General features: G+C 41.7%; 1 protein-coding gene across 3 annotated transcripts in view; it reads left to right on the forward strand.

The window, feature by feature from the left end:
• LOC140601059 (regenerating islet-derived protein 4-like) overlaps positions 1-13,923 on the forward strand; it is a 46,560-nt gene that overhangs the window by 27,280 nt on the left and 5,357 nt on the right. The window contains exons 2-3 of one of the 3 annotated variants that reach the window (XM_072769568.1): positions 9,122-9,310; positions 12,143-12,240. In XM_072769568.1, the coding sequence (XP_072625669.1) occupies positions 9,244-9,310; positions 12,143-12,240 (165 nt within the window). In that variant the 5' untranslated portion in view covers positions 9,122-9,243. The remainder of the gene's footprint in view (positions 1-9,121; positions 9,311-12,142; positions 12,241-13,923) is intronic. The other 2 variants (XM_072769569.1, XM_072769570.1) reach the window with 2 other exon arrangements.

Genomic DNA, 13,923 nt, shown 5'->3' on the forward strand with positions numbered 1-13,923 from the left:
CAAAAAGACATTAAAGGCATTCAAATTGGCAAAGAAGAAGTCAAACTCTCCCTCTTCGCTGATGACATGATACTCTACATAGAAAACCCAAAAGCCTCCACCTCAAGATTGCTAGAACTCATACAGCAATTCGGTAGCGTGGCAGGATACAAAATCAATGCCCAGAAGCAATGGCATTTCTATACACTAACAATGAGACTGAAGAAAGAGAAATTAAGGAGTCAATCCCATTTACAATTGCATCCAAAAGCATAAGATACCTAGGAATAAACCTAACCAAAGAGGTAAAGGATCTATACCCTCAAAACTATAGAACACTTCTGAAAGAAATTGAGGAAGACACAAAGAGATGGAAAAATATTCCATGCTCATGGATTGGCAGAATTAACATTGTGAAAATGTCAGTGTTACCCAGGGCAATTTACACGTTTAATGCAATCCCTATCAAAACACCATGGACTTTCTTCAGAGAGTTAGAACAAATTATTTTAAGATTTGTGTGGAATCAGAAAAGACCCCGAAAAGCCAGGGGAATTTTACAAAAGAAAACCATATCCGGGGGCATCACAATGCCAGATTTCAGGTTGTACTACAAAGCTGTGGTCATCAAGACAGTGTGGTACTGGCACAAAAACAGACACATAGATCAATGGAACAGAATAGAGAACCCAGAAGTGGACCCTGAACTTTATGGTGAACTAATATTCGACAAAGGAGGAAAGACTATCCACTGGAAGAAAGACAGTCTCTTCGATAGATGGTGCTGGGAAAATTGGACATCCACATGCAGAAGAATGCAACTAGACCACTCTCTTTCACCATACACAAAGATAAACTCAAAATGGATGAAAGATTAAATGTGAGACAAGAGTCCATCAAAAACCTAGAGGAGAACACAGGCAACACCCTTTTTGAACTCAGCCACAGTAACTTCTTGCAAGATACATCCACGAAGGCAAAAGAAACAAAAGCAAAAATGAACTATTGGGACTTCATCAAGATAAGAAGCTTTTGCACAGCAAAGGATACAGTCAACAAAACTCAAAGACAACCTACAGAATGGGAGAGGATATTTGCAAATGACCTATCAGATAAAGGGCTAGTTTCCAAGATCTATAAAGAACTTATTAAACTCAACACCAAAGAAACAAACAATCCAATCATGAAATGGGCAAAAGACATGAACAGAAATCTCACAGAGGAAGACATAGACATGGCCAACATGCACATGAGAAAATGCTCCGTATCACTTGCCATCAGGGAAATACAAATCAAAACCACAATGAGCCACTCTGGAAAACTGTGTGGAGGTTCCTCAAACAGTTAAAAATAGACCTGCCCTACGACCCAGCAATTGCACTGCTGGGGATTTACCCCAAAGATACAGATGCAATGAAACGCCGGGACACCTGCACCCCGATGTTTATAGCAGCAATGGCCACGATAGCCAAATTGTGGAAGGAGCCTCGGTGTCCAACGAAAGATGAATGGATAAAGAAGATGTGGTTTATGTATACAATGGAATATTACTCAGCTATTAGAAATGACAAATACCCACCATTTGCTTCAACGTGGATGGAACTGGAGGGTATTATGCTGAGTGAAGTAAGTCAGTCGGAGAAGGACAAACATTATATGTTCTCATTCATTTGGGGAATATAAATAATAGTGAAAGGGAATATAAGGGAAGGGGGAAGAAATGTGTGGGAAATATCAGAAAGGGAGACAGAACGTAAAGACTGCTAACTCTGGGAAACGAACTAGGGGTGGTGGAAGGGGAGGAGGGCGGGGGGTGGGAGTGAATGGGTGACGGGCACTGGGTGTTATTCTGTATGTTAGTAAATTGAACACCAATTAAAAAAAAAATTAAAAAAAAAAAAAAAAAAAAAAAAAAAAAAAAAAAAACCACAATGAGATACCACCTCACCCCAGTGAGAATGGGGAAAGTTAACAAGGCAGGAAACCACAAATGTTGGAGAGGATGTGGAGAAAAGGGAACCCTCTTACACTGTTGGTGGGAATGTGAACTGGTGCAGCCACTCTGGAAAACTGTGTGGAGGTTCCTCAAAGAGTTAAAAATAGACCTGCCCTACGACCTAGCAATTGCACTGTTGGGGATTTACCCCAAAGATTCAGATGCAATGAAACGCCGGGACACCTGCACCCCTATGTTTCTAGCAGCAATGTCCACAATAGCCAAACTGTGGAAGGAGCCTCGGTGTCCATCGAAAGATGAATGGATAAAGAAGATGTGGTTTATGTATACAATGGAATATTACTCAGCTATTAGAAATGACAAATACCCACCATTTGCTTCAACGTGGATGGAACTGGAGGGTATTATTATGCTGAGTGAAGTAAGTCAGTCGGAGAAGGACAAACATTGTATGTTCTCATTCATTTGGGGAATATAAATAATAGTGAAAGGGAATATAAGGGAAAGGAGAAGAAATGTGTGGGAAATATCAGAAAGGGAGACAGAACATAAAGACTCCTAACTCTGGGAAACGAACTAGGGGTGGTGGAAGGGGAGGAGGGCGGGGGTTGGGGGTGAATGGGTGATGGGCACTGAGGGGGGCACTTGACGGGATGAGCACTGGGTGTTATTCTGTATGTTGGCAAATTGAACACCAATAAAAAATAAATTTATTATAAAAAAAACAAAATTCATCTGGTGATTTCCCATCACATACAGTTTGGAAACTGAGGCTCAGAAAGGTTCAGGAGCATGCCCTATGTTAGACAGAGAGTAGGTAACAGAATTAGGACCTGAACCAACATACATCAAAACCCAGGCCTTGTGTTTTTTCTCCAAAGCATCATCAGAATGGCAGAGGTTCTCTAAAAAATACACTTTGGGCATGATAGAAACATGACTTTCTCCTGTCCTACCACAGATGTATACACAGGCTAGAAAAAGCCAATGGAAAAGCTCAAGTAGCATTGTAAAAAGAACTCTGGGCTGAGAGGAAGAAAGCCCAGTTTCTGATACCAGCTTCACTCCAAACTAGCTCTGTCCTGAATCACTCACGGTGCTTCTCTCGGCCACAGGTTCATCGATGGTAGAGCAGAAGCACAGGACTTGAATAATGCTATTATCCTTCCCAGCCTTAAAGTTCTTGTCCTTTGAGGTTGAATAATCTCTGATATTTTCAACATAGTTTAATTTTTTTTTTTTTTGCTATCTACACTAGAGAAAGAAATAGTGTTGCCTTTTCTAAATAGGCTATTTTCTTTCTTTTTTTTTAAGATTTTATTTATTTATTTATTCATGAGAGACACACACAGAGAGAGAGAGAGGCAGAGACTCAGGCAGAGGGAGAAGCAGGCTCCATGCAGGGAATCCCATGTGGGACTCCATCCCGGGTCTCCAGGATCACACCCTAGGCTGCAGGCGGCGCTAAACCGCTGCGCCACCGGAGCTGCCCAACAGGCTATTTTCTTGATATGACCGTGTGATTCAGGAAACAGGGAAGACCTGAGGTCACCATCCAGCTCCACCACTGACCAGCATCACACACCTGACTGAGAAGACTCTCTACTATCTCTTAACATTGAGTTTCTTCAGTGTGAAATGAGGGTAAATGTCCTACATAACTCCCATGGGGTCTGTTAGGATCTCACAGAAACACTCTATGGTAAAATATTATATCAATGTAAGCTATTTTGATGTAATTGTTCTGCAGTAGGACAAGATTTCAGTGCTCTTGTCCTGACGAACAAAGAGAAGGAGCTGAAATAGATATTTGAGGAATGGGGTGCATGCTGAGGGGGATAGGGTTGGTGCCTTAAAGGGGAAAGTCTATCTGGACCCCTCAAGCACACCACAGGTGTGCAGAACTTCCATCCTACCTGGTGGCAAATCTCTTCCACAAAGATATAGACACGTCCTGATTCTCCAGAGTTGAAGTGGGGCATCTTTATAGAAAGGGAGGAGAAAGAAAGGAAATGGAAAGTAGAAAGAGATGACAAAGATTGACAGAAGAAAAAGTAGACACAGTGAGAGAAGATGGGCTTCTAACATGACAGGATGTTGTCAGTTTTGATAGGATGGGATGGAAAGGAAAAGCTGTTTACAAACAGGGAGGAATTCTTCTGGCTATTTGATTCATTCTCAAGCTTTCTCTCACACATTCTCTTTGACTACAGATAAGACTTTTATGGTGGATTATTACTTCAAGCAATATTATTGCTCTATGATTAAAACAAAGATCATACAGGGATGCCTGGGTGGCTCAGCGGTTGAGCATCTGCCTTCGGCTCAGGGTGTGATCCTGGGATCTGAGATCGAGCCCTGTACTGGGCTCCCTGTGGGGAGCCTGCTTCTCCTTCTGCCTACGTCTCTGCCTCTTTCTCCCTCTGTGTCTCTTGTGAATAAATAAATAAATCTTCAAACAAACAAAGGTCATATAATTCTGGAATCAAGAAGATTTAAGAACTCAGGAACTCCCTGGGATTTCTCAGGACACCAAAGAAGGTAGGGGTTCTCAAAGCCTTGGGGGCCAACCAGATAATTCTCTACCAGTTGAGGGGAGAAGGCTTTCTTTGAACATTTGTTTTCCTCTGCTAGCTCTTCATTGGGCCAGAAATTACAAGCTTTGGGTCTAATAATGTTTGTCATGCTTCTTGCTGCTGTGTTTTTTAATTTGAACTATGCATTTCTTTTCTTCCTTATTATAAACAGCGTTTCATTTGGTGTCAGCATCAGGTTAACCCATGGCTACGAAATCTAGCAGCTGTGAAAGTTACTTAATCTCAATGAACATGGTATCTTCATGGGTAAAATAAGTTAATATATACAATGCAGCTTAGTTAGAACTAGGTTAGGTGGTATGTGAGCATTCAATGAATGCCAGTGTGTTAAGATCCACTTATAGATTATTCCAAAAGATGCTGTACCTCCCTTCCCTCAGACAGTTGGCTTGATGGAGAAGTCCTTGCAGTTTGTGTTTTAAGGGGATTGCAGGACATTGAGAGTACCTCCAACACCTTCAGAAGGGAGGTTCATCAGAGAAGTGCAGGGTTAATGCAATGATGTTAAAAGGTGGAGGGGTCTCTTCACCATTTGGTTTCCTTCTTTATTCACACTGTGTCAGAGTGCTCACATGGACTTGTGTAGGGATCGAATCTTCAGATTGTCTAGGAAAATTTGAATATTATGTTCCATCATTCCCCTTAAGCAATCTATTATTTGACAGAATATATATTTTGATTTTTGGATCATAAGGTATGATCAAAGTAGGATTCAAGGAATTCTTCATCCTCATAATCATTTGGGAAAAAACCTTGGACCCAATGGCATGCTTAGACTAAAATAAATGTCAGATGAATGAAAATAAAAGAGAATATGGGTAGATATTTTAATCTTATGTGGATGGTAATGGCCTGTTTTTGTTTTCTGTTTTTGTTTTGTTTTGTTTTGTTTTGTTTGTCTGTGTCTCCTTTATTGAATCGGGATCCCTGGGTGGCGCAGCGGTTTGGCGCCTGCCTTTGGCCTAGGGCGTGATCCTGGAGACCCGGGATCGAATCCCACGTCGGGCTCCCGGTGCATGGAGCCTGCTTCTCCCTCTGCCTGTGTCTCTGCCTCTCTCTCTCTCTGTGTGACTATCATAAATAAATATAAAATTTAAAAAAAACTTTCTCCATCATACCAAAGTAGACATATACCTTTAAAATTTGAAAATTTCAAATTAAACCTTTATGTTTAAGGCTTAAATCCATTTAGAAGTTATATTTTTGAGTATGAAGAAGCAGAGGTCCAACATTTTTTCCTTCCAAATTGACAGATATCTAATTGTGCCAACATTGATTCTTTTTTAAAAAATCATCATTTTCCTATTTATTTGATATATCATTACCATGTTTTTGTTATATAAATTCAGAATGTTATAAAGGAGAAGGTAAATATAGCCATTACTGAAATCTTCATTGTGGCAAAAGATATAAATGAAAAGAAATATACAAACTGGGAAATATTCTTAGTAATTTATGAAAGGCAATAAATGCACAAAGAAGGGTCTACAGATTTCTGAGGAAAAAAATAGCAATCAAACAGTAAAAATGTGCAAAGCTATAAACCAAAAATTTACAAAAGAAATTTATTTATTTATTTTTTTAATTTATTTTTTATTGGTGTTCAATTTACTAACATACAGAATAACCCCCAGTGCCCGTCACCCATTCACTCCCACCCCCTGCCCTCCTCCCCTTCTACTACCCCTAGTTCGTTTCCCAGAGTTAGCAGTCTTTACGTTCTGTCTCCCTTTCTGATATTTCCCACACATTTCGTCCCCCTTCCCTTATATTCCCTTTCACTATTATTTAGATTCCCCAAATGAATGAGAACATATAATGTTTGTCCTTCTCCGACTGGCTTACTTCACTCAGCATAATACCCTCCAGTTCCATCCACGTTGAAGCAAATGGTGGGTATTTGTCATTTCTAATAGCTGAGTAATATTCCATTGTATACATAAACCACATCTTCTTTATCCATTCATCTTTCGTTGGACACCGAGGCTCCTTCCACAGTTTGGCTATCGTGGCCATTGCTGCTATAAACATCGGGGTGCAGGTGTCCCGGCGTTTCATTGCATTTGTATCTTTGGGGTAAATCCCCAACAGTGCAATTGCTGGGTCGTAGGGCAGGTATATTTTTAACTGTTTGAGGAACCTCCACACAGTTTTCCAGAGTGGCTGCACCAGTTCACATTCCCACCAACAGTGTAAGAGGGTTCCCTTTTCTCCGCATCCTCTCCAACATTTGTTGTTTCCTGCCTTGTTAATTTTCCCCATTCTCACCACTGCTGTTCAACATAGTACTGGAAGTCCTAGCCTCAGCAATCAGACAACAAAAAGACATTAAAGGCATTCAAATTGGCAAAGAAGAAGTCAAACTCTCCCTCTTCGCTGATGACATGATACTCTACATAGAAAACCCAAAAGCCTCCACCTCAAGATTGCTAGAACTCATACAGCAATTCGGTAGCGTGGCAGGATACAAAATCAATGCCCAGAAGCAATGGCATTTCTATACACTAACAATGAGACTGAAGAAAGAGAAATTAAGGAGTCAATCCCATTTACAATTGCATCCAAAAGCATAAGATACCTAGGAATAAACCTAACCAAAGAGGTAAAGGATCTATACCCTCAAAACTATAGAACACTTCTGAAAGAAATTGAGGAAGACACAAAGAGATGGAAAAATATTCCATGCTCATGGATTGGCAGAATTAATATTGTGAAAATGTCAATGTTACCCAGGGCAATATACACGTTTAATGCAATCCCTATCAAAATACCATGGACTTTCTTCAGAGAGTTAGAACAAATTATTTTAAGATTTGTGTGGAATCAGAAAAGACCCCGAATAGCCAGGGGAATTTTAAAAAAGAAAACCATATCTGGGGGCATCACAATGCCAGATTTCAGGTTGTACTACAAAGCTGTGGTCATCAAGACAGTGTGGTACTGGCACAAAAACAGACACATAGATCAGTGGAACAGAATAGAGAATCCAGAAGTGGACCCTGAACTTTATGGGCAACTAATATTCGATAAAGGAGGAAAGACTATTCATTGGAAGAAAGACAGTCTCTTCAATAAATGGTGCTGGGAAAATTGGACATCCACATGCAGAAGAATGAAACTACAAAAGAAATTTAAAAAGCTAATCATCATATAAAAATTGTTCAGCTTCTTTTTATATATTTTGAGCATTTAAAAAAAGTATTAATTTAAATAATTTAATTACTAATATTAAAAAATACTAACAAAACAATGAGAGTTTTGTTTATTATGCCAAAATTAGCAAGAAAAAAACTGGACAAATTGGGTGTTCCTTGAGATCTGGGGGAACTGGCATTGCTATCTGTGTACTATTACTGGAATGTACAGAACAGTCCATTCAGAGGGAATTTTAGCCAAGGGTATCAATGTGACCGTGTGCATGTTCTGTGAAGTCACAACCCTGTGTGTGTGTGTATTTATACTAAAGAGGGAATCAAAACTGCATAATAATTATGTGAGGGGAAGAAGGTTCATTACAATCAACCAGTTTCAGAGGAATGAAACCAGGTAAAGAAACTCTATGACTCTGTTTATATAAAATGGCACACAAACCTGCACACATATACAGATGTACATGGAACGACGTCTATTAGCTGGTCACTGAATTGTTTATCTTTGGGAGATAGAATTTACTTCCTATTTTCCAGTTTTTCACTGGTTTTTTTGTTTTCTTGCTTTTTAATTTTTTTCCAGGAAGTTCAGCCCTTAATTAAATTTAAAAACAATTCAGAATTGGACACACACAAAAAAGAATTGGACAAGTAAGAAGGCTTCTCAAACAGGATCCTCAGAGGTCTTCTGAAAGCAGTCAGTTTTAGGAAAAGGCAGTTGACCCAAGATAGATAGTGGGCAGTATCCACCCAAGATAATGGGCCATGATTCTCATCTAATTCTTTTTCCATTTTCTTTTTTTTTTTAATTAAAGTTCGATTTGCTAACATATAGTATAATATCCAGTGCTCATCCCATCAAATGCCCTCCTCATTCACTGATTTTTTAATAATTCATGTACTGTCTGGTGATGGGGAAAGTTATTTTCTTTAAAAAAAAAGTGGTTATCACTTAAGCATAAAGGACAGAGGGTTGCCCTAAAGTCAGAATATGTAGTTGTAGTTGTGTGCCAATGAGCAAACCACTTCATACCCATAGACCTCGGGTCCTCTCATCTGTGAAATATGGGTATTGGACCACATATTCACTTTTAATTCTAACATAGAAAAATTCACTCTTGGGACTGATTTGATTTGATTGAATTGACTCTATAGAAAGTCCATTACTGCCTGATCTGTGAGAAAGCTTGTTGGTTCTCCTGAAAATAGCAGGAGCAGGCTCTTCACAATATACCAAATGCCTTCATTCAGACTTTTAAACTATTCATCCCAGTACAGGTAGGCCTCTGGCACCGGACCAGAGGCTTTGCAGGTGACATAAATTAAATATTCCTAATCTCTAAATTTAGCTTGAAGTTCCCTTTATTGTATGATCTGAGTTTAGCCAAAAACAAACAAACAAACAAACAAACAAACAAACCCCCTTTTTTCCTCCATAGGTGATTTGGCATCTAAATTCCTGGGTCAGTTTCACCCACTGTGTTCAGATTACAGATCCAGGTGAATCCAGGAACTTTGAGGGCATCTCATAGGTCTCTTCTGCTCTCCAGGGAAGAGGACGATGGCTCCCAAAAGCATGTGGCTGCTCCTACTGCTGAGCTGCATAGCCAGCACTGACGTCCTGGGTAGTGAGTATCAGTCACTCAGCTGGAACTGAGCCCAGAGCCAGTGTTCATGCAGCAAACTCACATAGCCCTCCTTTCGCCAAAAAAAATGTTTAGGTGCTACAGGCGGTGGATATCAGACAGGAATGAAAGACCATGTCACGTAGTAAAAAAGTGCAGGACTATAGAATCAAATTCTAGCCTTGTATAGTTGTGAGCCATAGTTAAATTATCAACTAAATGTTGTGCTGTGCCCAAGATTGCGAATCTGAGAAAACCACCAACGAGCTGACACCGATGCAAGTACATGAGGGTTTATTAACAAGCTTGAGCTTGGGTTCAAGTATACTCGACACAGCGGAGCAGGGACTTGGACCCTGAGGTGGGTTACAGCTGGGTTTTTATGGGCTGGTCTAGGGGTAAGGTGGGGTTTTTCAGTAAGGGTAGGGGTGTGAGAATTTTCAGTAAAGAGGTCTCACAAACTCTTGCTTCCTTATTCCGATAAGGGCGTGCTTTGTGATTTTGCCTGTAGCCAGGGTAAGATAGAGTTCAGTACCTGGCCACAGTGGCCTGGTCACAGTGGCCTGAGATGGCTACAATGGCTGTACTTGTGCCAATGTTAAACTTGAAAGGCCCTAATTTTCTTGGCCTCCACGGTTGGTTATAATAATTTTGCAAGTTTCTTGTGAAGGTTAGAGATAATGTATTTAAAGTACCTGACGCCTAGCAGTCAATAAGTGAGAGCTCTAATCAGAACTACCCAGTGTTTATACATTGTTTTCCCATTTGAATATGCTGGGAATTCTGGTTTGCAAAGGACTTACAGCCTCATGGGAGAGATGACTTCTCCATACATGTAGACCCAGCATCAAGTACAAAGTAACATGTCAACAAAGTGAGAATCAATAATCTAAGATCTCCCAAGTGGAGAAAGCCAAGAAGAAGACTGTATGCACAAGCTAAAAATAAGTATCATAGAATATCTGAAGTGTAAAAAATGAAATGTAGGCACATTTGGTGTAATGCCTTTGTTCTGTTTATGAGGAAAATCAGGCCCAAAGGAGGTGGGGACTTGCCCAAGATCACACAGCAAGATTATGTGATGTTCTGGTGCCTAGTCCAGGGTGCCTTTTCACAGTCCCATGTGGCCCCATGAAGGAAACCATGCCTGAGCATGTATATAACCTGACATTCTTCCCACTGGGGAATACTTTGGCCATGGGGAGATCCATTGGAGGGACATAGGGAGAGAAGTAGTGTTCTTTGGGCATCGTATTCATGTCTGTGGCTCACTTCTATGGTTCTTGTCTTAGCCTACCCTGGATGTGTCCTTGTGTTCTAAGGCTCTCTGCCCTCCACACCATGCCAACCAGCAGCCACCAGTTCTCTCAATCCTATGGCTTCCCTGGGTCCTGGGGAATTCAGCCACTTTCTCTGAACCTTGCTAGAGTGTGAAAGACTATGGGAGGCAGCCTTCAAGCCCTCCTGTGGAGCCAACTAGCCAGATAGTTAGCTCCCTGTTGTTCTGGTTCTGGCTTCCCTGCAGGGGCTTGAAATTCACCCAAGCTAAGCCTGGGGAGTGAAGTAGAGCCAGGACATCCTCACCAGTCACTCCACTACTCTTCCACAGATCCTCCCCGTAATTGTAAAGAATTCCTGGGGTTGCAGCCTAGGAAGATCCAGCTGGGACTAGGTGATGAAAGCCCTCACATGCTAGCCAGAGTAAGGAGATTATGTGAAAGCTAGGAAATTCCTAGAGATTTATAGGCGAGGGATGAAATAGAACAGAGAAATGGGGCAAACAAGTGACAGTAGTGTCACTTGAGAGGGGAGTGAGGAAATGCTTGCTTTGTGACAACAGTCTGTGGACATCCACTAGGAATAGAAAGAGCCTTGCACTCATCTCTAGCATTGGAGCACAGCCACATGGTCACAAAGCCCAAACTTGCCAGCTTGGCATTCCCTTCAACATCTAGGCCCTCTGCATTTTCAGCTACCTTCTTGTTTTTTAAACCTTCAGATATGGTATCGTAGCCCACTCACTAATCCACTAGCACAAAGAACTTGTGCCTCTCTCTGTCATGGTTTCCTTGGCTTCCAGGCCTTGATTCTTCTTTTCCTTTCCACCATGTTTGCCTGAAAGATTCCCTGTACTTAAGGCAAAATTAAGTGCTTGCTCTTGCTGTGCACAGCTGACACATTTCTGCGCCCATTCCTCTGCTCACACACCCCCTTTGCCTCATCTGCCCCCTTGCTACTGACTTACAGCTCAGCTCACGCATCCTCAAGCTCCATCCAAGTTGGCATCTAACCTGTCCTGTCCCCCCTAGCCAAAACCAGCACTACCAATCTATGCCACTCATCCACTCTTGTGCTGCCTTCAATTATGGCTGTTTGATCTTAGGACCAATGTGGGGATTTTTCCAGTCACTGAGTATGTCTGTTCCAATTCTGCATTCCATAACTGGGGAGATAATCACAGGATGGCCTTGGGGTCCCAAAGACCCCATGAAATAATCCTAGTTAAAACTGTGTGGTCACCTGACCTCCATAAGCCCCCTCCTTTGGCAGACCATAGTGACTTTTTGAGTCTCCTGGAATTAGTGTCAGTTCAGAACCGGTGTCCAGTAATCCCCCAAAGATCTGATTGTATCCTTTTCTCCAATGCACAGTTATCCTTCTAAAGGCCATGGTTCCCTTTGGAGAAGGCTGAGAGAAAGATTAACAGTGTAAAGATTTGGCAGCATACCAGGGTCCTTCCAGGGCACCAGCCTCCTCTTCATTTTGTAAACTGACTAGTGTGGTAATTGATTGTTTTTGCCATCATGACTGTGATTGCCTTTGGTGTCTGTGCAGACATCATCATGAGACCCAGCTGTGCTCCTGGATGGTTTTACTACAAGTCCAATTGCTATGGATACTTCTGGAAGCTGAAAAACTGGTCTGAGGCTGAGGTAAGAAATCTGGCCCCACACTTAGGGATCTCTAAAGCAGAGGCCACTCAGAGCTGCAGATCTCGTGCGACTCAGAACTAAGGGTCCTTCCTTGGCATTCTGAGGAGTCATCTCTATGCTGAAATGGAGAGAGGGCAGTTGTGTGTTTCAACTCACTCAGTTCTAAAAGCATTGGTGGAGCATGAGCTATATGCCCAGACCCTAGATGGGTTGTGAAGATGTACAATTGAACAAAAAACAGCCATTACCCTCAAGGAGGTCACTGTCAGTAAGAAGGACAGAGATAAACTAAGAGAAGGAGAATAAGAAGATAAAGACCTTATAGAAAGAATCATTGAATTGCTGTACCAGATTTACCAGGCCTGGGACATAGTCTTCAGAACCCCCGATAGATAATGAAGCAATCTAAACAAATGGAAGGCTTCATTGTCTACACCACCCAACAAATTTACTGGTTTTGTTTCACTGAAGATACCCAGGTAGGCGCTCCACCCCAGAGGATTGTGGGGAGCCCATGCTGCTGTTTCTCGGGGTCGTGATGGTTTAACTGACATGACTGGCTGGGGGCACCTTATGGGGAAAAGTGATGTGACCTGGGCCCAGTATGGCCTCAGAACTCTGTATACAAATAACTCAGCAATGATGGAGCACTTACCAAGTTATAGCTATTGAGGATGCAAAGTCTTCTGTGGCCTTAGAAAGTGCAGGATTAGTGCAAGATTGTGATGTTGAAACAGAAAATTTCAGCGCAGTGTAAGCAAAAGTGATGTTACCCCGATTACACCCAGAGTAACTAGTGGAGCAAACCCATGGAAGTCAGCCCTAATGCAGTGCTTCCTTTGTGATGTGAACGAGAGAGAGAGAGAGAGAGAGAGAGAGAGAGAACTACATGAAGAAGGAGTTTCCCAGACACTATTCACTAAAAGAAAAAAAGCTAATGGAGAGCAACCAACTTTTCCTCAATTCTTGAGAAGCAACTTTATGAAATTCTGAAAGGTCACCTGTACTGCTGTTTCCAGAGATTCCAACACGAATTCTACCAAAACAAAGAGGAAGATACCTAGGGACTTGGGAGTAATATTGACCTGAGTTTAAATCATGAGTCTGCCTTATAGAGTTAAACTATACCTCACTTTACCTGTTTTCTTGCTTTTAAATGGGGATGACACGGGCACCTCGGTGGCTCAGTTAGTTAAGCAACTGACTTGGGCTCAGGTCATGATCCCAGGATCCTGATTTGAGCCACGTGTGGAGCTCCCTGCTCAGTGGGGAGTCTGCTTCTCCCTCTCTCTCTGCCTCTGTCTCCCACTCATGCTCTCTCTTTCTCTCTCAAATTAATAAACAGATAAATAAAATATCTTAAAAAGTAAGTAAAATTAAATGACACTTTATCTCATGGGCTTGTCAGAAGTATTTGTTAAAATGACTTGCCTGTGGCACATGCTGGGTGCTCAATTGAGGGCAAAAACAGCCCGCAGAATTGATACAGAGCCTTAGCAGGGTTAACCACTCCTGAACAGAGTGCAGAGAAGGTGCTGGAAAAAGACCCAAAAAACCTTTGCATAGCCACTGCTGCTCTTTGACTAGTTGCCAATATTGAGGGCCAATCTTAGTTCTCAAGACCCTGAGTCTGGAGGCACCAGGAGGATGACAGGAGGAACTGATCTTGGACACAGAAAGAGA

This window comes from Canis lupus, chromosome 12, assembly GCF_048164855.1.
Source record: "Canis lupus baileyi chromosome 12, mCanLup2.hap1, whole genome shotgun sequence".
NCBI classification, from domain to species: domain Eukaryota; kingdom Metazoa; phylum Chordata; class Mammalia; order Carnivora; family Canidae; genus Canis; species Canis lupus.